The sequence below is a fragment of the Nilaparvata lugens genome, chromosome 11 (assembly GCF_014356525.2).
Source record: "Nilaparvata lugens isolate BPH chromosome 11, ASM1435652v1, whole genome shotgun sequence".
In the NCBI taxonomy this organism is placed as follows: Eukaryota; Metazoa; Arthropoda; class Insecta; order Hemiptera; family Delphacidae; genus Nilaparvata; species Nilaparvata lugens.
In genome coordinates, this window is record NC_052514.1 from 25,689,670 (window position 1) to 25,716,770 (window position 27,101).

The following is a 27,101-nucleotide window of genomic DNA, read 5'->3' on the forward strand; positions in this document are numbered from 1 at the left end:
TGCGTTGAAATAGAACGCATGAGCATTACTCTATCACCCCCTCACATCGCTGCAATTTGAACACTATTGTCGTGACTAAACAATTCATAATTGGATGAGAATATTGATTTTCTAAATAATATTTTCAAAATCTGTATGAAGCTTAGCTGTACCAAACGCAGCGGCACTTATCAACCTCATCCATGTTTTTTGGCATGATTATCGCATACTCGGATAGACATGTTTTCAGGTCCATTAAAAAAAAAACGTTTTGTCATTCCAGAAGCCCTGAAATTTATCAGTTGCGACCTGAAAACTCACTCTGATTCTCAAAGACAACAGTCCTGAGCCAGTCAGGTCACTCGATATTCATTCAATTATCGCATTCTTGGTATTTTCTATTCATCGGGTGTATTTTTGCCTTGAAGGTATACGAAGAAACATCAGGTGTGACAGTGGGTGATCCAGTGCTGAGAACTGGCAAGCCGTTGTCCGTGGAACTTGGACCTGGTATCATGGGCAGCATTTTTGACGGTCAGTAAATCTAAGTTTAGTCTAATAGATGGATATTCATAATATTGGATTGCTTTGATTGAATGTTCCACATCTGTAACTAATGATGTGTAGTGCTGTTAAATGATTTTGAACATAACATTCTAATGTTGCAAAATACAAATCATTTGATATTTTCTGAAAAGGTGATATTGCATTTAAAAAATCATTATTGATTCAAGTAAAGTTGAATGTGTAAAACGACCGATGTAAACGTTTGTTGGAAAGAAAGCTGTTGAATATGTTCATTCTTAGCTTGCTTATCATGATATTCAATTTCTATAATGACGAATTCTGGTTCATTGGAGTCTCTCCTCATTGTATATGACTGTCTCAAGATTCCTGGGGTATTTTTAACAATGATTCCAGTAATGTTTAGAATTCTGTCTTGAATTTACTCGTATATTCACCACTAGTGTTAGATCTATTCTAATAAAAAAACGATTATTACTTCCTTGTTTCATTGTTATGTTCTCCCTGAACTGATCGTAGTAGAGAAGTATTCATTAATGATGCTCATCTTCATAGAATATATTTGTAGTTTTATGAAGTTATTTTTGAGATGTGGGTTGCTAATAATTGTGTACAGGTATCCAGAGACCTCTGAAGGACATCAATGAGCTGTCAAACAGCATCTACATCCCCAAGGGAGTCAACGTGCCTGCTCTAAGCAGAACCACTGCCTGGGAATTCCATCCATTGAACATCAAAGTAAGCACAATATTTGTATTTGTTCAGCAAAGAAAAACATTTGGAATTATTATGATTTCTCTTGATAATTTTTTCAGAATCTAAAATATAACGTTTTGTTCTCTTTCAACCTGACATCGAAAGAGTACTGTAGTTTCAATTTCCAAATATTGTTCAATAGTTTAGATTTGCATTCTTGTAAATAAGCTGTACTGAACATTCGAAGCATATGTGCAACTATTTATGATGAACTATTTAGATTTGAATTACACTTATTAAAAATTGGTATGATTTTATTTTAAAATAGTAACTTATTCATGTTCAAGAATTTTCAAATAAATTTGAATTGTTTCGTTCAAATTACCGTCGTACTCTGAACGTTCAAATCGGTATCATTTTTCGTTGAACTTTGTTATCTTCTAATAATAAATATTGTAATTTTGCAGGTCGGCAGCCATATTACCGGAGGAGACGAATATGCCATTGTACACGAGAACACCCTTGTCAAACACAAACTCATTCTGCCACCACGATCCAAGGGAACCGTCAAATATCTTGCCCCTCCTGGCAACTACACTGTTGATGTAAGTGAAATAACTAAACTATTTCGATTCAGTTTATCAAACTCAAACTTATTCATTGATTACATAAATATTTGATTGTATGGGTGGAGATGGTGTGGTATTTCTCCATAATTGAAAGAATAAGTAAAATATAGGGGTATTGACAAATCAAAACGTCTTATTCTTTCGATTCCATAACTTATTGAAATTGAAAAAAGTTATTTCGAAATTGATATTCAATATTGTAGTTGGCACAAGTACATTTCTATAAAAAGGTGCCTTTCTCGATTTTCACAGCATTATTAATCTTAAGCGAACTTGAAACTTGAGCTTCAAGTAGTAAAATTTGTATGTTGAATGGAGCCATGTGATCCACACAGTATTATTGGATAAAAACAATTATGATATTGTTGTGTACCTACAGCAATTATTACACATCGCTTGAAAATCACTCAATCTTAAATTCGACAGCATACAACTCATTCTTACTACTTCAACTACAGCTCGGTTTGCATTGGTTGACGTTGACATGAATCGAATGCTTCTTCCAAAATATAGTGTGTCTCGTAAAACTGAAAAATTACTAAAATGTACACATACTAGGCAAACCCCAATGATTTATGTGAACAAAAAATAATATTGCTTTTCTAGTTAATTTTTCAAATTTTGGGAAGCTTCGTAATGGAATAAATATCTGAAACTGCTCTGTCTCAGAGGAAATAAATAAGTTTACTAGTGATTTTATGAATTTATGCTTATCTAGTGTTTGCATATAATTCTGATAGCTGTTTCGGTTTACAAGACAGTCTTCTAAACTTCTATAAATGTGACCCTGAAGTTGGCTTACTGGCTTACTGCAACTACAGTAATAATATCGCTAGAAAAGAGTTTTAAACTTCCTATTCATCTGGAGATTGTATTTATATGCTTCAACTAGGAAAACTCTTGATAGATGTACTGTCGTTTTTGATGTTATTGAATATTAATTATTTTTTAATTCTTATAATAACTTGTTGTTATTGCTGTCATTAACTTTACTGCTATTGCTTTTGATAACTTTGCTTTTATTGAATATAACGTCTTTTTTATCCCTTACAACTTTAACTGTCAAGTACAACAGTATTCTCCAATAAGCGTATCAATCAAATAACCTGATGACTGATATAATTTTTACTTTTAATTAGGACATTGTGTTGGAAACTGAATTCGATGGCGAGAGATCAAAGTTCACGATGTTGCAAGTGTGGCCCGTGCGTCAGCCGAGACCTGTCACTGAGAAGCTGCCAGCCAACTATCCGCTCTTGACAGGACAGCGTGTGCTCGATTCATTGTTCCCGTGAGTATGCTACCTAATCAACTTAATTAGTAAACTATTCAATTATTGTTCCCTAATTAACTTCATTTTCAAACTTCTATTCTTAATTTTTATAGGATACAATTGGGTTCATAGTGTTGGTACAACCAATAACTCAAATCCCTATAGAAAATTGACAATTTTTATCATTTATAGTAGAATTGATACTATTGATTTGTTATTCCTAGTATACCGTACATAAAAATGACTTAAAATTTAGTACAGGAAAGATAGGGATATGTTGTGTGACGCACCATCATATCTGAACTGTCGAACTTGAAATTTTGAACAAAGATTGTGAATTTGCCGGATGGTTATTCCTATTAATCTATTCATTCTAATTTTAATGATAAAAACGAATTTTTCTCCAATTTGCTAGTTGTATGTTCGCTTCCCGGTGTTTCGGAGCTCACCTTGAGCTGTAGGAACCCACACATTTCATCATCCGACTCATTACCCAAGCACTAGCCTAGAACTCATGTGTGCATCATCCTCAACAAAAAATATTAAAGTCCTATGAAAAGTCAATCAATTTACCCACAGCGCAGTGCCAACGTGCTTGAATTTGGAACTGGAAAAATCTCCGGTTTGTTTCCAGCCGGAGTCAATATATTTTTGTTACAAATTTTCAACTTCATTGAAGATGATTTTTACCCATTGCGGAACACTGTTACACCTGCTCGTTTAGGTTGAAGAAGAAAATTGTGAAAGAATTTTTAACAGAGTTATTATTACATTTTTCATCATGAAAAACAACATAAAAATTGATATATTTGTGTAACATTTTGAGTTGTTTATGATGGCCAATGATAACTTCAAGATTCGTGGTCACTGAGAAACCATCTAATACATGAATACTGTAAAAACACTCCACTTATATGGGCTACCTCTGTACAAATTAATAAAAAAAAATATAAAAACTTGTACTACCCTTTATTATTAAAAACTTTAAAATATTTTAACGACTAGTTTGAAAATGATCTATGGTCGAAACTAGTCGTTGTTAAAATATTAAGTTTTTAATAATAAAGGGTACTACAATTTTTCATATTGTTTTTATCAATGAATACTGTAGTATGAATGCTAAGATAGATTCAGAATATTATACAATAATCCAAGTATGATGGATACAATCTGTTTCAATTTTGTCATTCGATTCCATTGAAAATCTGTTTCCATTGCTGTTTTTTATATTTTACCGTAGCTAATGATTTTTGTTGAATTTTCAGTTGTGTGCAGGGAGGTACGACCGCCATCCCTGGTGCTTTCGGTTGCGGCAAAACTGTCATCTCACAAGCTCTGTCCAAGTACTCCAACTCTGATGTCATTGTCTACGTCGGTTGCGGAGAGAGAGGAAACGAAATGTCTGAGGTAATTCAACATCAAATTACAGTATCTATCATCTCCAAATAGTATAATCCATTATAAATGATTACTATCTTAATATTACAAAAATATTACTATTTTTGTTCACCGTATAACAAAATTCAGAGATAGAAGACGTTTTAATTGATTATTTTCTGAATATCGTATTTGTTTATCCCTACCAATATATAAATCAACAAATAACAAAGCAGAGGAAGTTTGCATGGACTCCAGATAAGCTAATATGTTGAAAAGTTATTGCTCTATTTGAATCCTGAACAATCAACCTAGCATTAATTGTGAAATTCTAAAATATCTATTTCTAATGCCTGGTTTCATCAAGCTTGGTTGAACATGGTCAAGCTGTGTTCAATTTACAAGTGTGCACGGGTATTATCGAAAGTAACTATTGCCAAAGAATCACAATATGTTACAGTGTACAAGCAAAGCTTTCCTGATATGTATATGTTCAAATTTCTTAACCGAGCTTGATGAAACCTGACATGAATATTGTATTATACTCTGTTACTTATAACTCTGAGTGCGAGTTCATGTGTTAGAATTTGAAAAATATGTTTTCTTGAATCTTTCATGTATGTTTCTCTATTTCAAGCTGCAAACTACATATCTTCAGCCTGTTTTCAAATAATGAACTTTGAATACCAATTGATTTCAATGTTATTAAATTGTATGTTGGAGTTTTTGAAACTTGAAACATAGAATAGAACAATTTTATTCCGTTTGAAATAAACAATCTCATGCATAAATTTTGTCTGCTTGAAGCTTCAAGACTTTCATGTTTCAATTTTCATATATTCCACAGCGATTGACGCAGAATAAGAAAACTTATTATGTGTATCATTTTTTAGGTATTGCGAGATTTCCCGGAGCTGACCGTTGAAATCGACGGCGTGACAGAATCTATCATGAAGCGTACAGCTCTGGTCGCAAACACATCTAACATGCCTGTCGCCGCTCGTGAGGCTTCCATCTACACTGGTAAACTCATACTTGATTTCAAAATTGCCCAACTTTAATATTATCGATATTGAATAATAATAACAGTTATTCCTACCTAAGTTTTCACACTTCTCCACTCCTCTTAAATTGCTCATCTTAAAGCTATTTCACACCGCCGTAGCGTAGCTTAAAATACATTTTCTGAAAGACATAGCCGTCGTATCTCCTAATGTTAATCTACGCTACGGCGGTGTGAAATAGCCTTTAAGCGGCAATGCAAATTCATGGAAAGTTAGTGCCAGTGATTTCATTACGTCTCGTTCCATTTAGACATATCTACCTGTGATGTTGTGGCGATGATATGGTAAATATCCACTGATATCAGGTCCCTTTCATTCAATTTAGACATATGATTGGTAAATGGAAAGTGACGTAATGACAAGCACTATCTTCCACTAATTTTCCGCATCCATGATCCTTTTCTTTAAGCAGCTTGAGCTTGTCAATTTTTTTTGTACATTTTTCTTGTCTAATCTGAGAGATTAGAAGGCACTTCAAGTGCAGGCATACTATTCTTTGAGTATTTGAATTTATATTCATTCATTTTCTTATGGTTTCTGTTTCCCTTTGCTTAGGTCTACACACCTAATGTATGTGTAATATATCTCCACAATAATACTTATTGTTTAATCTATCAGTGTTGAGGGAGAAATCGTAGGATATCATTCTTGTAGTATCATTGAAATAAATTTTGTATTTTCTTGACTTCAATATCTTCTTGATTTGATTTCATTCAACTCATCATGGTTATGTAGTCAACGCATAGTTTCAGTAAGTTGCCGCAATTGTAAATACTAAAAGCACTCATCTTGTTATATTCATTCTATACTTCGTACAAAATAACTTTGGACTTGAGAGGGACATGCGCAGCAGAAAAGGCATACAGAGGTAGGGATACAACGGCGGAAAAGTTACCGTCATAAGCCGGCCAGCATTCTCTAATTTCTCGTGAGTATTCTAGCGCTCATGTTAAACTCACGGAGTTATCTCTCTGGAAGCATTCAGTCGACTGACTAATCGACAAATTGAGAACTGCACTTCTACCTATGACTCTATTAATCACTGTAATTGGCCGATCTCCCTCCATTTCTCTGCGCCGCATATTCCTCCAAGTCAGATGTAATTTTGTACGGAGTATAACCTATCAACGAACAATCTTCGTTGATAGTGACACTGCCGATGTCTGAATAAACGTGAATTAAGCTAATTCACGCTTGTATTTTGACTTGCAGGTATTACACTGTCTGAATATTTCCGTGACATGGGTTACAACGTATCGATGATGGCTGACTCGACATCTCGTTGGGCTGAAGCTCTTCGAGAAATCTCCGGTCGTTTGGCTGAGATGCCTGCCGACAGGTAAATCTTCAAACTAAAATATCCCTGAAACAATTCCTCACTTTCTACTGTTTAATTATTTAATTGTCACGTCAAGTGTCTGATGTGACATTAAAGTGACGTGACGTGACGCTCATTACATTAGGGTCGCCAGGCGAGACAACATATTCTGGCGGCTGGTTGGTGTCTTCACACACCACACACACACACACACACACAACACACCACACACACACACACACACACACACACACACACACCACACACACACACACACACACACACACACACACACACACACACCACCACACACCACACACACACACACACACACACACACCAACACACACACAACACACACACACAACACACACACACACACACACACACACACACACACACACACACACATACAGACCAATACCCAAAACTACTTTTTTGGACTCAGGGACCTTGAAACGTATAGAAATTTAGAAGTTGGGGTACCTTAATTTTTTTCGGAAAGCAATACTTTCCTTACCTATGGTAATAGGGCAAGGAAAGTAATAATGAACTTTGAAGACCAATCAATTTTTATGCATTTAAATATTGTGTAATGGAGTTATTGAAACTTTAAACGTGAAACTTCAGGACTCATTTTCAACTTATATATATATTCCACGGTGACCTAGTAGTCTCAACTAGGTGATAATCCTTACTACGCCTAATAAAGGATATTTTTATTTTATTTCATAGACGCAGCATAACTATTCTTATTCTGTGTTTAATTTTGTAGGTACTGCGAGATTTCCCCGAGCTGACCGTTGAAATCGACGGCGTGACAGAATCGATCATGAAGCGTACAGCATTGGTCGCCAACACATCTAACATGCCTGTCGCCGCTCGTGAGGCTTCCATCTACACTGGTAAACACATACTTCGTTTTTAAATTTTCCAACTAGAATATTATCGATTTTGATAATACTGTAATATCAATTATTCACACCTGAGTTTTCACACTCCTTCACCCCTCGTGAGGCATCCATCTACACTGGTAAACTCATACTTGATTTTAAAATTTCCCAACTAGAATATTATTGATATTTGAATAATAACAGTTATTCCCAGCTAAGTTTCCTAACTTCTTCACCCCTATTGAATCTTAAGGCTAGTTCACACGGCCGTAACATAGCTTGATATACGTCTCCTGAAGGATATAGCCGCCGTATCTCAAAATGCTAATGTACGCTAAGCCGGTTTGAAATGGACAGATTGATTAACATTAGGAGATATGTCGGCTATGTCTTTCAAAATACATATTTCAAGCTACGCTACAGCGGTGTGAAATAGCCTTTAAGCGGCAATGAAAATTTATTTATTTTCATCGATAGAAAAACTACGACATATAGAAGCTTACAGCTTTATGCCAAGACAAGCCTCATTGAAAATTGATGGAAAGTTACTGCCATTGTTTTCATTACGTCACGTTCCATTTAGACATATCTACCTGTGATGTTGTGGCGATGATATGGTAAATATCCACTGATATCAGGTCCCTTTCATTCAATTTAGACATATAATTGGTAAATGGAAAGTGACGTAATGACAAGCACTATCTATCTTCCACTAATTTTCCGTATCCATGATCCCTTTCTTTAAGCAGCTTGAGCTTGTCAAAAAGCATAAGTTTTTATTGTCTAATCTGAGAGATTAGAAGGCACGTCAAGTGTAGGCATACTATTCTTTGAGTATCTGAAATTGTATTGATTCATTTTCTATTGGTTTCTGTTTCCTTTTGCTTGGGCCTACCAACCTAATGTATGTGTAATGTATCTCCACAATAATTATTGTTTTATCTATCATGTGTTGAGGGAGAAATCGTAGGATATCAATCTTGTACTTCAATAAGTATCATTGAAATAAATGTTGTATTTTCTTGACTTCAATATCTTCTTGATTTGATTTCTTTCAACTCATCATGGTTTTGTAGTCAACGCATAGTTTCAGTAAGTTGCCGCAATTGTAAATACTAAAAACACTCCTCTTGTTATATTCCCTCTAACCTATCAATGAACAATCTACGCTTCAATTTATTAGTGACACTGCCTATGACTGAATGACTACGTTTGTATTTTGCTTGCAGGTATTACGCTGTCTGAATATTTCCGTGACATGGGTTACAACGTATCGATGATGGCTGACTCGACTTCTCGTTGGGCCGAAGCTCTTCGAGAAATCTCCGGTCGTTTGGCTGAGATGCCTGCCGACAGGTAAATCTTCAAACTAAATTTTCCCTGAAGCAATTCAGTCGACAGGTAGATCTTCAAACTAAAATATCCCTGAAACAATTTTTCACTTTCTGCTGTTTCAACGATTGTATCCAATTGTCACGCCAAGTGTCCGATACATTAGTCCTTGATGCGCTCATTACATTAGGGTCGCCAGGCGAGACAACATATTCTGGCGGCTGGGTTGGTGTCTTACTCGGGTCGGTGTACAGTCTGGTGCAGTCTGGTTATCTGGTATATATAATTTGTCATTACAGTAAGGAACATTAACTATCTGTTAAAAAAAATAGTATTTTCCGTTATTATCTTATCCACAATTGACGATCTTACTTCTCTTTACTTGAATATTGCACTCATTGCACCGCACATCAGGGGAGTTCTTGTGCGGCTGGAAAGTTTGAAGAAGGGGACTTGGATCGGTGACTGCTGGAGGGACTTGTGCTGGTTTACCTAAAAGGGATCCTGGTATTCGAATATGGTCGGATAGTCATGGGAGAGGCCTGAATAAGATTCTAAGAGAGAAATTGTCCAGGGGTACCAGATCGTATTATGAGATATTTTCCCACGTTGCTCCTGGTGCTCCTCTGGAGGTGGTGATGGATGAAATGCTATCAGAAAAGGAGATTAGGGGCACAGAACCTGGTGACTTTGTTATATTGGTGGGGGGTCAAATAGCTTTGATTTCAATATTTTATCGCAGGATTGTGCTGATAGATTCATTGAGAGGCTGATGCGAGTTGTTAATAGTTTTCGACATGCAAATATCATTCTCACAACTGTACCTTATAGGTATGACTTGGATGAAGGCTCACTGACTAATGTTGCAATCAAAAGAGTGAACAGAATCATCCGTAATATTCCTGCTTTTTACCCTGATTATTCAATCAGCATCCTGAATTTGTGGACATACCATAGATCTCTGCACACTGCACATGGTCTGCATCTTAACAAAAAAGGGAAATTGAAATTGGTTGAAGAAATGTTTGCAGTCATCAGCAGTGCTGACATGGATCAATCAAAGCCTCAATCTGTTCCTCCGGACAGGGTAATGTGGACCATGTTCTTTTGTCTAATTCGCTGAATCATGAAGGATTTTCCAATGTTGATGCGGGTGATTTTTTGGGAGTCGGTGCTCATGCCCAGTGATAACCTGAGTGACATTGGGCTGCTGGATGGGTCAGTTTCGGGTTTGGGGGAGTTGTGGTTGGGGTTATTGTTCCTAAATATCCAGGGAATTGCAGGAAAATTTGATTTGTTGGAGGATTTTTGTTCAGGACATAATGGATTTGATTTTGTCTGTGTGTCAGAGCATTGGCTTAGCGATTCGGGCAGAGAGCAGTGTGTCATCCCCGGTTATAAGTTGGCATCCTTTTATGCTAGAGAGGAAAGATCACACGGAGGTACACTGATCTTCTGTGCTGATCACATATCTTGTCAGCAAATAGAGGTGTCTCAATTCTGTATTGAAAGGCACATAGAGGCATGTGCAGTGCGTGTTCAGTCACATAAGTTGATAGTGGTCTCTTTGTACCGCACTCCTGACAGTGATCCTGGCCTGTTTTTGGAAAAGCTGGAAGAGATACTACGATTTTTTCTCTCTGGGTGGTGTAAGTACAGGATTGTTCTTGGAGGTGACTTGAATGCTCATTTTGACATTTTGAGAAATCAAAAGACTTCTAGGGATTTCATCAATTTGCTTCGCCAGTTTGATTTCTATTGTTGTAATTCAAAACCCACTCGTAATCTGGCATGCCTGGACAATGTTTTCTCCAACGCTGGTTTGGGTGATGTTAGATCTGACATACTCCCTTTTCTCTACTCAGATCATGATGCTGTCAAATTTGAACTGCGTGACATGGTGGAGACCTCGGAACCAGGTGCAAAGGGGGATGCCTCAGTCAAAACTTTCAGGTGTATTTCGGCTGGTAATGTTGAACATTTCAAGTACTGCATATCCAGGATTGATTGGAATTTGGAATTGGGTCTGGATGAGGATTATATGAGCTCCAGTCATAGTTTACCATCTTCTGCGGTTTTTTATAAGTTTTTCAGTACTTTGATGTATCATTTTGACATTACATGTCCTAAAAGGCATTCAAGTACAAGACGAAATTCCAACACTCTAAGATCAAAGAAAAGTAAGAACTCATGGTTCACTATGGAGCTTGCGTCAATGCGTCTTAATTTAATGTCAGCCTATGATTCTTTCAGGGTCTTGGGTACGCTTCAGGCTGGTTGCGATTATAGGGTCATGAGGGGGAGGTACAGAGAGGCAATTAGAGTGGCAAAGCGGAATTATAACTGCAGAGTGATAGACAACTCATCTAATAAATGCAGATCAGCCTGGTCAATCATAAACAAACTGAGGCCTGGAAAAAGTAGGAGGAACATAGCTCCAATTCATCCAGATACCTTTGCACAGTTTTTTGCACATTGTGTGGGAGAAATAAGAAGAGGGATTAGGCAGACTGATGTCTCTTTTGGAGAGCTTTTAAGTAGTTGCCCTGTCTCCACTGCTAGCTTCAATTGGAAGCTCATCACTCCTGAGGATGTAAGTAGAGTAATAAGGAATCTGAAATCATCAAGATCCAGGGACTTTTATGATTTCTCCAACTCTCTTATGAAGGAAATTGGTGAGTGGGTTGCTGAGCCGTTGTCAGTGTGCATTAATGCCTGCCTCAGAGAAGGAGTGTTTCCAGATTTCCTCAAGATTGCCCGAGTGTGTCCGATTTTCAAGAAGGGTAACAGAGAGGATCCAGCAGACTACCGGCCAATATCGCTCATACCTGTCTTGAGGAATGGTTTTTGAGTGTATTGTTTCGGAGCAGCTGAGTTTTTTTCTTGAGAACAAGGGCATCTTCACGGGCTCCCAATATGGTTTTCGTAGAGGTAGATCAACAACCAATGCCATTGATGCTCTTGTCACGGACATACTCAATGAATTTGAGAAGAAGGGTTTTGCCTGGGGTACCTTTTGTGACTTGAGTCGGGCATTTGATTGTGTCAGTCACAAGATTCTGATTAAGAAACTGAATTACTTCGGCATCCAGGGTACAGCATTAATTTGATTTGCTCCTACCTTTGTAACAGGAAACAGACGGTTGAGATTCATGGAAAATGGTCACCTACAGTGAGTGTTGAATGTGGAGTTCCTCAGGGCTCCATTCTTGGGCCTCTGCTTTTTTTGATAGCTGTGAATGACTTACCTTATAATGTGGATGCCAATACATATATCTATGCAGACGACACTACTCTGTTAAATACTGGTCGTGATATTCTGACAGTTGGTGAAGGGGCTACTAATGCAATGACACAGGTTTCTGATTGGTTTGCAGCTAATGGTTTTCTATTGAACCAAGCCAAGACACAGACAGTTGTCTTCAGTTTAAGACCATATGTGAGCGACCCCTCGATTTCTAATAAGGCCAGATTTCTTGGACTGACGGTGGATAACGATCTGTCTTGGGCTCCTCATATTGATACGGTTTTAGATAGGTTGTCTCGAGTGAACTTCCTCTTACTGCGTTTGATGTCATGTTTGCCTTTTGAATATGTAAAATCTTCATATTTTGCTCTGTTCCAGTCGGTTCTGTCGTATGGTCTGGTGTTCTGGGGTAATGCTACCAGGATTGGAGAGGTATTAATAATGCAGAAGAGAGCTATCAGAATAATGAGTAGAGCCGATAGAATAGCCCACTGTAAGCCACTTTTTGTTGAGCTTGGCATTCTTACGGTAGTGAATCTGTATATATTCAATAGCCTTGTTCACACTCATAAGTGTAGAAAAACGCTCCAATGTAGATCGAACGTTCATGGGATTAATACTCGACATAGTCATGACATCAACATTCCTTTTGTCCGTCTGGAAAGGCTAAGGTCCAGCCATCTGATAATGGGTAGACGTTTATTTAATAAATTACCCCTCAAGTTTAGAGACATGAGAACCATAGAGTTCAAAAAAACTCTACATACGTGGCTCTGCGCTAACCCCTTCTATCATGTTGACGAGTTTTTTTGAGCTGCCTGAATCCAGCTTAGACCTGTAATGCTATAAAAACCATTGAAACCATAAAGGCATATTAATTTGACTAGTACTCTATTATGTATGTGTTCTAATATTTTGACGTGATCTCATGCATCTATAGATGTTTCATGGATCGAGAAATATATCTATCTATCTATCTATCTATCATACCTGCGCAAATGTCTCTCACTCATGAAGTTATCAACACTTCTCATTATCTTTTTGTTAATAAAGTTTTATGTGAATAACACTTTATGTAACAAGTAAATTATTTCTATTTTCTTTCATGATACAAACAGAAACTACAACTTAGACTAAAAATTACTGTACCTAGGTACTCAAATTTGTCAAAAAATGCAATGCACTTGATTTTTCCTGCCCCTTAAAGAGAAAAATCCCACATATCTAGATCTTAGACCTTAGATGTTCATCTAATGTTTCTCCTGTTTTCTCTGTATTATTTTCTATTCAGGTAATTGTAGTTCCACTGTAGTGGACATTTCTATTTTTTTTTTTGCATTTTCCAACTCCACTTTATATTTTATTTCTTATTACGTTACCGTACATTCACTCATCTATTCGTTCACATCTATTACACTCGATCTATAACATTTACACAATTTATCATGCTCAAAGCAAACCTGACTTTTTACCAACGATGTTTCTTCTGTCTATCTTGGACATGTTTTAGATAACTTGGTTATTCGGATGATTGAACTTCCACTTCACATCTTACTTTTTGCATTATCTAACTTCACTTTATCAAATCTAATCAAATCAAATTTATTGCCAAATTCATATAAATAATTCACAAAACATGGAAAACAAAATTCAGTTTCATACATTAGAAATTTACTAACAAAAATACAAAAGCTTTTATTGAAACTAAATAATAATAAAATATAATTATAATATTGGCGTTGTAAGCAAAACAAATTTGTGCGCTAGCAACGAGCATTCAGTAAGCATTCCAATTTGAGAAAACTAGAAAAAAGAAACTGTAGAAACAAAAAAATTTAGCAAACATTTCAAACAAAAAATTAGCATACACTTCCAAAAAAGAAAAAACATGATAGTGGAGTAGTTCATAGTATAAACATAAACGTAAACAAAATTTAATTCGTTAAACAAATATTCATTTTGATATAATTATCAAGAGTTTGTAATTAGTGCAGGATAACATTATATAAATTGGGTTCAGTTTGAGAGACGACTTTCAATAGTAAAGGGGGAAATAATTAATTTGAATCAGAGCAGGATAACATTATATCAATTGAATTTAGTTTGATAGACAACTTTCAGATAGTAAAGGGGGAAATAATTTGAATAAAACATGATAATAAATACATGATGAATGCCTAGAGTTGAAATATTTTGATAACAACATTTTCGGTCTTGATCCAGTTCTCAATTTTTGTTTTAAGTGCTTTAGAAGGGGTTTATTTTTATAAAATGTTCTGGAATAATATTTATTAGTTTATTTACTATATAGTTGAATTGTCTTCTGCATATAGTTAAGTCAGTTCGAGGAACAATGTATCTGTTTGCAGATCTGAAAATATAATTAGTTTGATGCAATGTAAAGATATCTGTATGATTGCTGATATATTTAATTAGATTTCTAATATAGCTGTCTGACTGTCATAACTCCAAATTCTAGAAAAAGTTGGTGACTAGGGTATCGTCTGGGCACTCCCAAGGCTGCCTTGAGAATATCCTTTTGAATAACATTCAATTTTTTGAAATGTGCATTGAAAGCGCCACCCCACACCCTAATTTCATACTGGAAGACTGACTGAGCATATGCTAGGTATACCATTTTACTTGGACCTTTGTTTTTGAGTAAGCTCAAATTATAAAATTTGTGGATCGTAAATTTCATTTTGCTATACATACTATTTATATGCTCATTCCATCTTAAATGAGGGTCCAGAGTAACACCGGAATACTTTGTTTTGGTCACGCTTTCTAAAACGGGACAGGAGCAAGCCGGTTGATTACGATTGCCACCGTTCATGCCATACAAGCAATTTACATTGTGTACTCTTACTGCATTTAATTGAATTCTGATATCATCGGGTTGAGTACTTGAGCTTGGTGAAAAAGTCATATAAACGCTCTTCGAGTAATTCAGTGTCAACGCATTTCTAACAAGCCACACTCTCACACCAGAGAGTCCGATGTTGGTTAAGGATATCACGTTGTCCCATGAAGTCCCCGTAAAAACCAATGCAGTATCATCAGCATACGACAAAACTCTACATCCCTTGATAGGAAGACTCAATAGATAATTTATATAAACTAAAAATAAAATCGGAGAAATAACTGTACCCTGGGGTTAGCCGAATTCTGTTAAAGTTACTTTGCTCTCTTTTCCATTCAGAGATATCATTTGTATTCTGTTCCCCAAATAACCAGCAAAGAGCTTCAAGACCGGACCACGAAATCCATATTTTTCAAGTTTTTCAAGCAGGTTGATGTGTGGGACAGTATCAAATGCTTTGGCTAAGTCCAGAAACACAGCCAAAGATTTTTTATGTGTGTTGAAATTAGATGTTATTTCTTTTACAAGTTCAGTCATGGCATCCTCAGTACTCTTATTTTCTTGGAAGGCATATTGATACTGGTTTATTAAATTGAACTTTTTTAAATATGAGACAACCTGTTCTTTTATTATTTTTTCAAAAACTTTGGATGAATTACTTATGAGACTTATTGGACGATAATTGCCTGGATTCTTTTTGTCCCCAGATTTATGCAATGGGATTATGTTTGCAATTTTAAAGTGACTTGGGAAATGTCCAGTTTCCATACATCCATTAAAAATTAATGTTAGGGGCTGAGCTATAAAAGTTGCTATTCTTTTTAAACAAAATCTACTTAAATTATCAGAACCAGAGAATGCACCATTTTTTAAATTATTTATTTGTTTTATAACTTCTTGTGAACTTGTAGGATGCATAAAAAAAGAATTCACTAGGCGGAAATTAGAAACAGCAGTGGTTTCCAGATAAGGAAGATTTTAATTTTCTTTGAAGACTTCCCTTCACATGATTTTAATTTGTTCTTATAAAAGTTGATTTTTGCTGATTTGATAAGCTTCTTTAGTAAATTTCTATAGACTATAATTTTCTCTCAACGTGACATTAAAAGGTTGTTTTTTCAAAGTATTATGCATTTTGTCTCTTATTCTTATTGAATTCACCAACCTGAACTTATCCATTCCTTTAGAGGTCTAGATTTACTTTTTAACTCTATTTGATGAGTTGATAGTTCTATAATTATAAGATAATAACTTTTCTACGAATCGGTTAACTATATCATCCAAGTATGTAGAGGCGTCCAGATTAGAAAGTTCATCAACCTCCTTCAACAAATCAATGAGTTTGAAATAATTTATTTTTTCCTTGTAATGATTCAAGTTGTTTGGTTTATTAGGTTCCTGTTTGTTTATATTAATATGTAGAGTTATACAAAAATGATCGGTTATAGAAGTTTTATGAATTATTCCTAGAATGTTTTCTTCCCCAATTTTCGGACCTCTGTAAAAAATGTGATCAATACAGGTTTCAGAATTATCATTTACTCGTGTTGGCTTGTTAATGAACGACTTGAGACCGTTTATTTGAATTAAACTGAGTATATTCAGATATATTCAGATATATTCACATAAACAGATATATTCATTTGAGGTTTCACTATTTTGTAATAGATCAATATTCAAGTCACCCAGCAAAATAATTTATTGTGTCTTATCAATGTCTCTCAGTTGCGTATCAAGATCAGGTAAGAAAACATCAATGTCAGCGGCTGGAGATCTATACACTGCTATTAAATTTATAATTGAACCATTCATTTGTAATCTCATTGAAAGAGTATCTGCTCCCCTACTTGAGTGATTTCATCGAATAATATACCATTTTTTTATAAAAACACATATACCATTACAGTTATTCAGATGACCTGGTTTACTTAGTGCAGTGAAACCATCTAAACTATAATCGAAGCTCTTATTCTCATTTATCCATGTTTCTGATAAAACTATAATATCAAAATTTAGTTTGCAATTTTGTAAAGTATAACAAAACTCATCAAAATTCTTTTCTATGCTTCGAATATTCATATGAATAACATTAATAAAATCATTGGAACCATCATCAAACTGATCGGGGTAAAACTTAACTATGTCATCATTCTCAAATGTACTGTAACATCCCAGATCTATCAAATCATCGAAGCTTTAATTATTGTTATTAGTCATATAACTCGAATTAATTATATCGTAATATAAATTTGTATATAAGAGAAAAAAATGAAGCAGAATGAAGAGTGAGGGGAGTAAAGAAAGAAAGTTATATGGAAGAAAAATTAGATAATATAGAAGATGTATTATACAAAGACGTGAATAAAATGGTGGATAAATAAAAATAGACTTATTAATCCGAAATAAAAAAATATATATAAAAAAATGTGTAATAATGTATTGATTATCACAAAGACAAGATCAAAAAACAAATGACAATGAACCTATGCACTGTGCTTTTTTGTCATTACGGAAAATATCAATCACCGTTGAATATGTCTAGATAAGTAAATTGAATATGTCTTCATCACAAGTAATTCTTTTTGTTCGCGACTTTTCGCTCTCTTTTACAAATATTTTACAGTCTCTGATCCAGACAAACATGAGTCTCTTTTTATCTCTCAATTTTTTGGCCTTCCCGAACAAACGCTTGAAGAATGGTGAAAGATGTTCGTTGATATAAACCTGATTGTCGGTCGGCGAATTTCAGATTTCCTTCAGCTTGATTCCCTTCTTCTGTTTTGCCGCCGCGAGCCATGCAGCCTTTTTCCTTCGTGATGTGAATTTGACAATAATTGAAGTGTCTCCTTTTTTGTTGGAACGCGATGCACCACCGAAACATCCTCTTCTTTGAAATTTAGTTTAAGAGGCTTACTTAGGCGTTCGAGTACGTTTATGAGGTTTTCTCCTGTGGTTTCCGGGATTCCAACTATCTCCAAATTGTCGATTCTGCTTCTCTGATGTAATGAAATTACATTGTTATAAAAATTAGTATTTTCCGTTATTACCTCATCCACAATTGACGATCTTACTTCTCTTTACTTCTCTGTAATATTGCACTCATACCTGCGCACATGTCTCTCACTTATGAAGTTATCAACACTTCTTATTATTTTTTTGTTAATAAAGTTTTATGTGAATAACACTTTATGTAACAAGTAAATTATTTCTATTTTCTTTTATGATACAAACAGAAACTACAACTTAGACTAATAATTACTGTACCTTCTCAAATTTGTCAAAAAGTGCAATGCACTTGATTTTTCCTGCCCCTTGAAGAGAAAAAGTCTAGATCTTAGACCTTAGATGTTCATCTAATGTTTCTCCTGTTTTCTTTCTCTGTATACTTTTCTATTCAGATATTTGGAGTTCCACTGTAGACTTTCATCTCATTTTTTTGCATTTTCCAACTCCACTTTATATTTTATTTCTTATTACGTTACCGTACATTCACTCATCTATACCTTCACATCTATTACACTCGATCTATAACAATTACACAATTTATCATGTTCAAACAAACCTGACTTTTTACTAACGATTCTTCGTACTATCGATCTTTTTACTAACGTTTCTTCTGTCTTCTTTCTATCTTGGACATGTTTTAGATAACTTGGTTATTCGGATGATTGAACTTCGATTTCACATCTTACTTTTTGCATTTTCTAACTTCACTTTATATAATATTATTTCTTATTAAGCTTACGTTACATTCACTAATCTATACTTCCACATTTATCGAATTCTGTCTACTATGTATCAATTTCATTGCTTCTATTCTTTTGTATGGTACAAACAGAGAATATATAATAATGATTATTGCACTTGAATCTGTTAAAAAGTGTGAAGCACCTGTGTAAGCATTACTCAATCTATGATGCTGAATGAAACGTGACTTTTTGCTGGTTTCAGTGGCTACCCGGCCTACCTGGGCGCCCGTTTGGCGTCGTTCTACGAGCGTGCCGGCCGCGTGAAGTGCCTGGGCAACCCGGACAGAGAGGGCTCCGTGAGCATCGTGGGCGCTGTGTCGCCGCCTGGTGGTGACTTCTCCGACCCCGTTACATCCGCCACCCTCGGTATTGTCCAGGTCTTCTGGGGTCTCGACAAGAAGCTCGCCCAGCGCAAACACTTTCCCAGTATCAACTGGCTCATCTCTTACAGGTTAGTGTCTGCAAGCCTTTCTATATAGTAAAAATAATAAATAAAGCATTTATTGGTTCCCAACATCGTAGGCCTCATTGTTGACCGAGCGGAGTGGGGTCTAAGATTCAAGTCGACGGCTTTGCATTTCTCTTTATGTTTAAATGTTTATACAGGGTCTGTATAATAAGTAACCGGACTGACCTCAGGAAATTTTTTATTTGCAAAATATTTACAATTTTTCTTAAGGAATCTTCAAAGTAGTCCCCATTAGAGTCGATAACACGCTGATACCGGATTTTCCAATCCCTGAACGCTCCCTGGAAGTCGGCAACCTCTATGCTGTCTAGAGCCCTCGTCGTAGCACGTTGAACGTTTTTCAGAGTCCCGAACCGCGTCCCCTTAAGTTGTCTGTTGATCTTGGGGAACAAAAAGAAGTCCATTGGTGCCATATCCGGGCTGTAAGGAGGATGTGGCAACATTACCCTCGACTGTTTGGCCAACTGCTCGGTGACGAGCAGGCAGGTGTGCGACGGAGCATTGTCGTGATGGAGGATCCACGAATCGGCCATCCCCGGACGGACTTGATGAACTCGGGTGGTTAGTCGACGGAGCACCTCTCTGTAGTACTGGCCGTTCACAAAGATTTTGTGCCACCCGGCCAAACTGTAAATTCTTTAATACATCTTTGGTTCGTCAATTTTGAATAATTTATTAAAACTGAAAGTCGTTGAAATAGTATTATTAATTTTTTATTTCTATCGTCATCTACATTTCCCTATGAGTAATGTGAGAAGGAGATCGATCTATTAATTTGCTTGATTAACTAGATATTTTTCTAAAACCTTAAACAATGGAAATTCCAGAGTAAATATAGGCTTTTATTTTCAAATAAATTGATATAATTTATTTCGTTATTATTTCTAATTGAATAAATTAACATTTCCTTAATTTTTATGTATGTATTTTAGTTAAGTGCAGTAGTTCTTTTGTGAAGTTTTTGTATTTTGTTTTTGGCAAATAAATTCATTCATTCAAAAAAAAATCCTCATGGTTGCACAACCATAACAAATGCTATTCATGTATTTTTATTATTTGGTTTGTGTCTTGTGTTGAAGATAAATGAATAAAGATGATTGAATAGAATCAATGTTAAGTCCAGTTTCCAGGAAACTTATTAAATCTACACTAATAATGCTGTATCACATAATAGATTTATTTGTACATTGTATTCAATATATGTCCTAGAACCCGGGCCTAGTTTAGTGAAACGACTTGATTACTTTGAATACCTGTCATAAGCATTGAATGAGCTAGTGAAACTCTTCAATTCGAATAATTGGGATTGTTGTTTATTGTCGAATAATTTATGTTTATATGATTGTTGTTGATTTTCAGTAAATACATGCGAGCCCTGGATGACTTCTACGACAAGAACTACGCCGAGTTTGTGCCGCTGAGGACGAAGGTGAAGGAGATCCTGCAGGAGGAGGAGGACTTGTCGGAGATCGTGCAGTTGGTGGGCAAGGCGTCGCTGGCCGAGTCCGACAAGATTACCCTCGAGGTGGCCAAGGTGCTCAAGGACGACTTCCTACAACAGAACAGGTAAGACGCGAATATTAGCTGTAATCAAATACAATTTTATTCTCATTAAAAATTAAAAGAAACATCAGATACTGTTGTTGGTGAGATGTACTGATATTTATCCTTAATGAAACACTGGAATGTTGTCTAGAAATATTTCTAATTTATTGAAAAACTTTATACATGTTGCATACAATAGCTGAAAGAAACATATTTTTTCACACACATGTCAATTCACATAATAATATACAGTGGCCTATTGCAGAAGTGAATGAGAAAAGTTATTCACATATTTATGTGATATAAATAATTGTTGATACGTATTATTATTATTATTATCATGAGTTTTCTTATAATTTTGTCTGAATTTGATATTTTTTAGTGCTATAAATTAGCTCTAAATCCTGAACATATATTGAATCCTTCTGTTGATTCTGTAGAACTTAACTAAGGTACTTCCAAATAACATTTTTCAGACTTTTTCACAAATCAATTATTGTCATTATACTTGATCCAATCATTTTGTCCATCTAACAGTATTCATTTATAATAATTTCACATACAAGTTCACATTATGATTTTCTCATCAATTCATAATACATTTTGAACCTGTTTTCCTGATTCCGGTTTTCTCTTATGTAGTCAATAATCAGCCCACTACGCATTCAAAAACTCATAATAGCTCTTTTATTATCTTCATAATAATCTGTTTCATCTCCCATGGTAAAGTACTGTATTTTCAAACCAGTTAATCTATATTGTATAGCAACTCACACTTAGACAGATTCAAAACTATTCTCACAGTCTTCCAGGGTGAAGTATTTTCAAATCAATCAACTTCTGATAAAAACTCGTGTTTTTCATTTAGCTCGTGTTTTTTGCTATTTATACTCATCCATAACTATTTTTACATAATCTTAATTATAATTGACATACTCCACATCACAATGTACTACTTGATAACTACTTGTGTACTTTATGATCTCCATAATAACTTGTTTAGTTTTCATAAGAATTGGCATTACTTTGTATCATTTTGCAAAGCTGATCTTAACACTATTGTTTGCGTCGTGCTTTGTGTGTAGCTACTCGGCCTACGACAGATTCTGTCCGTTCTACAAGACAGTGGGCATGCTGAAGAACATGATTGCGTTCTACGACATGGCCCGACACGCGGTCGAGTCGACGGCGCAGAGCGAAAACAAAATCACGTGGAGCGTCATCAAGGACTCCATGGGCAACATCCTCTATCAGCTCTCCTCCATGAAATTCAAGGTAATTACAACATTCAAAATATTTTCGATGGCTTCTTGATCATCTATCAATTAACTTATGAATGAAATAACAGAGTATAACAGTTCTTGGAACAATCTACTATAGAAATCAAGGAACAGTTTCAGATGGTTGCTGTTTTCCCTTTACCAACCTTTTTTCTGAATGAAGCAAACAAATTCAATAAATATCCAGAAAAGAAGAAAATCGTGATTCTTCATTATTTCTGTATTTAATTTCGAAATGAAACGTGAGTTTCCATACATTTAAAATGCTAAACTTAATGAAAGTCTAATATGGAACTATGGTTTGTAAGTTGAGTGCTACACATTGAGTCCTCAGTAACAGATTACAACAGTCCGCAGAATTATAAAGCAATCTTAGTTCTTGAAATGTACCAATTGGATCTTGGCTGTCGATAAGTCATTGTTTTGTGGGGAAATTAGGTTGTCTTGTTCTACATCAGCTCCAATTTTCTTCAGGATTAACTCAAGCGCCAAGCGCCGCTCAAATGTGTCTTTTTCTTATTTACTACTCTATCAAACCTTGCAAATTCAAGCAGTAAGTCCAATTTTTGTCAAAAGCCGCGAAATAGCACCACCATTTATGTTTACGTATTTCACATTTTTGATCCAATTTGAAATTTTTAATCAAAATATCAATGAAACCTTCACATTTAGGGTCTCTCTAACATTTGTTTTTAAGCGAATAACACAATTGACCCAATATTATGGCAATTTTTTTTCTGAGGGTGATACCCTTAGAAAATATCAGCTCTAAGCTTACGCGTAGAAAATGAGACGGACGATGATTTATTTTTTATGAAAACATGGAAGCAAACAGGATTTCTCCCAAAAATTGTTACAAAATAATTACAATGATTCATTATACATAAGTAAGAGTACAAAAAAGTGAGACTAGGCTTTTAAAAATAAAATTTTCATGATAAGAGAGTGAGCTCAGTTCAAGTAGGTGGGTTCCGAACCACCGGGAAGTGATCTTTAAATTCATAAATAGCATTCAGAGGAGTCTTATTAAGTGGCCAACGTTACAACGGGAGTAGTCGGTGCATTCATCTTACTGATAGCTTATCAGATCAACCACAGAGCCAATCGCTTACAGAAAAAAAACTGTTCTCAGTTATCCTTATTTTTATTCTTAGGATAAGGGAATTTATCACCATTATCTCATGTAAATAAAATTAATAGTAGAACAAGACCAACGTTAGTAGACAGAAGGTTGATCACTCACAGATGTACGATTCAAAGTGGGGGGGGGGACGCCAGCCTGACGTCACGTGTAGTAAAAAAGTGATAGAGTAACCACACTGAGCATACAGTTTATCCACTGCATCTTCAAATACATCGACGTTTAATCCCCTCAAGATTGACCTAGAACTTTAAAATTCTCCGTACTTATAGCGAATGAATCACCGATTCTAATGATAATGTTACATATTTTAAGTTCATTCAACTTGTATGCATAAAATGAAGTTGAAAGTTTTACAAGGATCTAAAAACGTGACATGAAAAAGTTAATAAGCTGGAAAAGCGTTAGTAGACAATGTTATACTATTGTAATTTCAGATTAACCCATAAAACAATCTTGAGAAACCAATAAACGGATAAACCGATCCCAATAAATCCGATGCTTTGTCCATTCATATATATGCGCTGAACACATGCTGGTATCGAGCACACAGTCATGTTCTACGAGAATCAAAATATCTCATCCCCGAAATTCACAAGCTGATGTATACTCAAACTACAAAATATAAACACGATCTAGAAGATGGAGAAACCGTTAGGGTTTGAAAGGGTGAGTTAGGAGGTGGGGTTTATGCTTTTAAATAGCAAAATGCTTGTATTATTAAAATGTTTTGATAATTATTATAAAGCAGAAACAGAAAGCTTGCATGTCAGAATATGTTTGTGTTATATAATTTGACTATACGTCATTGTATGATTTTCAAGAATGCGATATTCTGCCTACTCTGTACTACAGCCTACGTCACGGCTGCAGTTCCCCCACTCCAATTGCATTTCAACTTGAATACTGTAGATGAGTGACCAACCTTCTGTCTACTAACTTTGGAACAAGAGAATACTTGTCATTTTTATCTAATTTGCGATTATCTTGTAATGGACTATTGTAATGGATTATCTTGTAAGCCATTATTGAAAACGATAATAACGTATGAATAATAGAGATCTTTTTTAGTATTTTCAAAAAACTACAATTTGTTTGTAATGTTTTACAGGACCCACAGAAGGAGGGAGAAACCAAGCTGAAGGCAGACTTCGAACAACTCCACGAAGACATCCAGCAAGCATTCAGAAACCTCGAGGACTAAACCCCATCTTAACCTTGAATTAAGGTTTCCCAACCTTTTTCGTTTCAAATCTATACTTTGAACAGTTCTCAAATTTTTTATCATTTTTTTAATCAGTGGTTGTTATCATATAATGATTATTGTATTGAATATTTGCTCCCACCTCCTTTCAAACCACACTCATACATACTCATTCGATGTCACACATTATTATCATCATTGTATAGTAGAGAGATATACATACATTTTCATTAATTTCATTTCGTTGTAGCAATCATTATCATTGTTATAAGATTATAGGTCTAAATCTTCTTCTAAGTAAGGAGCACATGAATTGTGTCATTCCTGTTGATTGGTAAATTTTTACGATCATTAAACCATAATTACTACTACACACATATGCCTTGTATGTTAACAGGTAGTGTATTTCATGGTGGTGGGAATAATTAGTTATCTGGAGAAATATTAGTGAAGAAGCTAGTATTCTTTGATAGATATAATATATTATATATAATACTTAATAGTCCAAACTCGTTTAATGTGGAGAACAATATCAATTCACAGATCAAATAATAAAATTATTAGTTACTCATTGTATCGAATACAATTTAAAATCTATTTTATTCACAATATTTTATTCAATCACAACATCACAGATATTGAAATTGAAATATTAATATTTTAGACTGATAATTTGTTGTCAAAGACAAGTGGAAGTTTTAACGGCCTAGCAGGCTTCTATATCTTTACCATTCCAACTGAAAAACGGTTATGGTTGAACATAATCTAGGTTCTAGTTAGTCTATTATATTGCTATCGGAGTTTTGAAAATTCGTTGTCATTACAATGAAAACTATTACTATTTTGAAAAATACTTGTAGTAAGTTATTTAATTATTTGGAAGTTATGAAGTGAGCACAATAATAATTATACTTCTAGTGTGAATTGAGAAATTGATCTAGTAATACTCATAAATATATCTAGAGACCCTGTTGCTAAGTCAGTGTTTCCCTTATCCCATAAATTGTATAATAGAATTCACCCCAAATACTTCATTCAACCCTCAAGCTTTATATAGTTGTTTTTAAATTGCTGCAATGATCACATCACATAATATTAGCATACTGTTTTACTATGAATTCTGATGAGATTATTTCAACCCAGTATTATAATTTATTCCTCATATTTTGAAGATACTTACTGGCGTAAGTACTATAAATTTTTTCGTTGGAAGAATTCGAAATGATTGTGTTCTAGGTGTATAGTTTAAATTTTCTACAGAATCATTTTCGGTGTTGCTATTGTGATAAATTGATAATAATTATAACTTAACTTATATGAAGCGAATCCAATACTATAGTTCTTTTTTGTTGTTTTATTTTTATATAATTTTTAATAATTTGTTCTCTCCAATAATCACAGACTAACATAATTATAAATGAACCACCTACAGACATTCCTTGTAGATATCTTTTCTATGACTGAAAGCCTCAATTCGAGTTTGGTTTGGAAGAATTGGGTCTTTCTGTAATAATATTTTAATTATGTTTGAGGACAATATTCCTTCAAATTTTATATCAAAAATTTAATAAACTTGTGTATTATAAATAATTAATGATAATTGTTACCATAAGTTAGTAGATATTCAGGAGAATGGTTCTCAAAGTAGAGGCTTGTATTGAAATTTTCCATTACAGCTTATCAGATTATTATCTCTAACTTTGCAATCAACAATATTTCAATCACTCCTATGAATATTGAATATTATGCTTCATTATCATAACAATTTAATGAAAGTTTTTCAGTTTGCTGTGCAATTTTGTTGAATTTTAACCATATTATTAATTTATTTGGATTTTAAAATCAATTTCCTAATGGTTTTAATATTATTTATCATAGAAGCTGCATTTTTTTAAACTTCCCAAGCTTTCAAGTTTTAATAATAATTTATTGATGAAGGCAGCTACTTTATAATGCCTTGCTGTCCAGCGTATTTCTTAATAGCTTATCTGTCTCAGTGTCATTAAAATGTTGGCTTAGTACTCTTTATGGTGGATTGTTCAGGAGTATAATATATATATATATATATTATAAGAACTTCAGACACTCAGATTAAGGTCTGTTGTGATTTTTAAAAATTCGAGGAAAGTTTGCTAAGTATTTGTGGTGTCATATGTGTTTTCACTGTGTAAATTCAATAATATATTAACAATTCTTAGTGTTAGATAAATTGTTGCTAGATTTTAGAAATTTATTTTGGGTTCACAATAAGTAATATATAATGAGCTATACATAAAATTATTATAAATTATATTTATATAAAGGTATATATGTGTTATTATAATATATATACACTTACTGTTCATGTGTACAGAAGAGATGCACATCTTAATCTTAACTGAAAAGTATCAACATTCCTTTCTTGAAAATTTTTGATTAGAATTTGTTAATTTTTGTGATTGAATTGTTGAAATGAATTGAACATAAACAGAGGTAAGTGATGTAAATTCGTAGTAAGAATAAAGTATGTAGCTGTTA

General features: G+C 34.6%; 1 protein-coding gene across 11 annotated transcripts in view; it reads left to right on the forward strand.

Moving 5' to 3' along the window:
* The window catches only part of LOC111053189 (V-type proton ATPase catalytic subunit A), a 37,239-nt gene extending 10,138 nt beyond the window's left edge, over window positions 1-27,101 (forward strand). For 4 of the 11 annotated variants that reach the window (XM_039437982.1, XM_039437983.1, XM_039437985.1 and 1 more), the window contains exons 4-14: window positions 408-513; window positions 1,121-1,242; window positions 1,668-1,805; window positions 2,969-3,120; window positions 4,368-4,509; window positions 5,373-5,502; window positions 8,984-9,110; window positions 19,148-19,396; window positions 20,774-20,980; window positions 22,045-22,234; window positions 24,492-26,635. In XM_039437982.1, the coding sequence (XP_039293916.1) occupies window positions 408-513; window positions 1,121-1,242; window positions 1,668-1,805; window positions 2,969-3,120; window positions 4,368-4,509; window positions 5,373-5,502; window positions 8,984-9,110; window positions 19,148-19,396; window positions 20,774-20,980; window positions 22,045-22,234; window positions 24,492-24,584 (1,656 nt within the window). In that variant the 3' untranslated portion in view covers window positions 24,585-26,635. Of the gene's footprint in view, window positions 1-407; window positions 514-1,120; window positions 1,243-1,667; window positions 1,806-2,968; window positions 3,121-4,367; window positions 4,510-5,372; window positions 5,503-6,755; window positions 6,883-7,636; window positions 7,767-8,983; window positions 9,111-19,147; window positions 19,397-20,773; window positions 20,981-22,044; window positions 22,235-24,491 lie in introns of all 11 variants that reach the window. The other 7 variants (XM_022340040.2, XM_022340038.2, XM_039437989.1 and 4 more) reach the window with 2 other exon arrangements.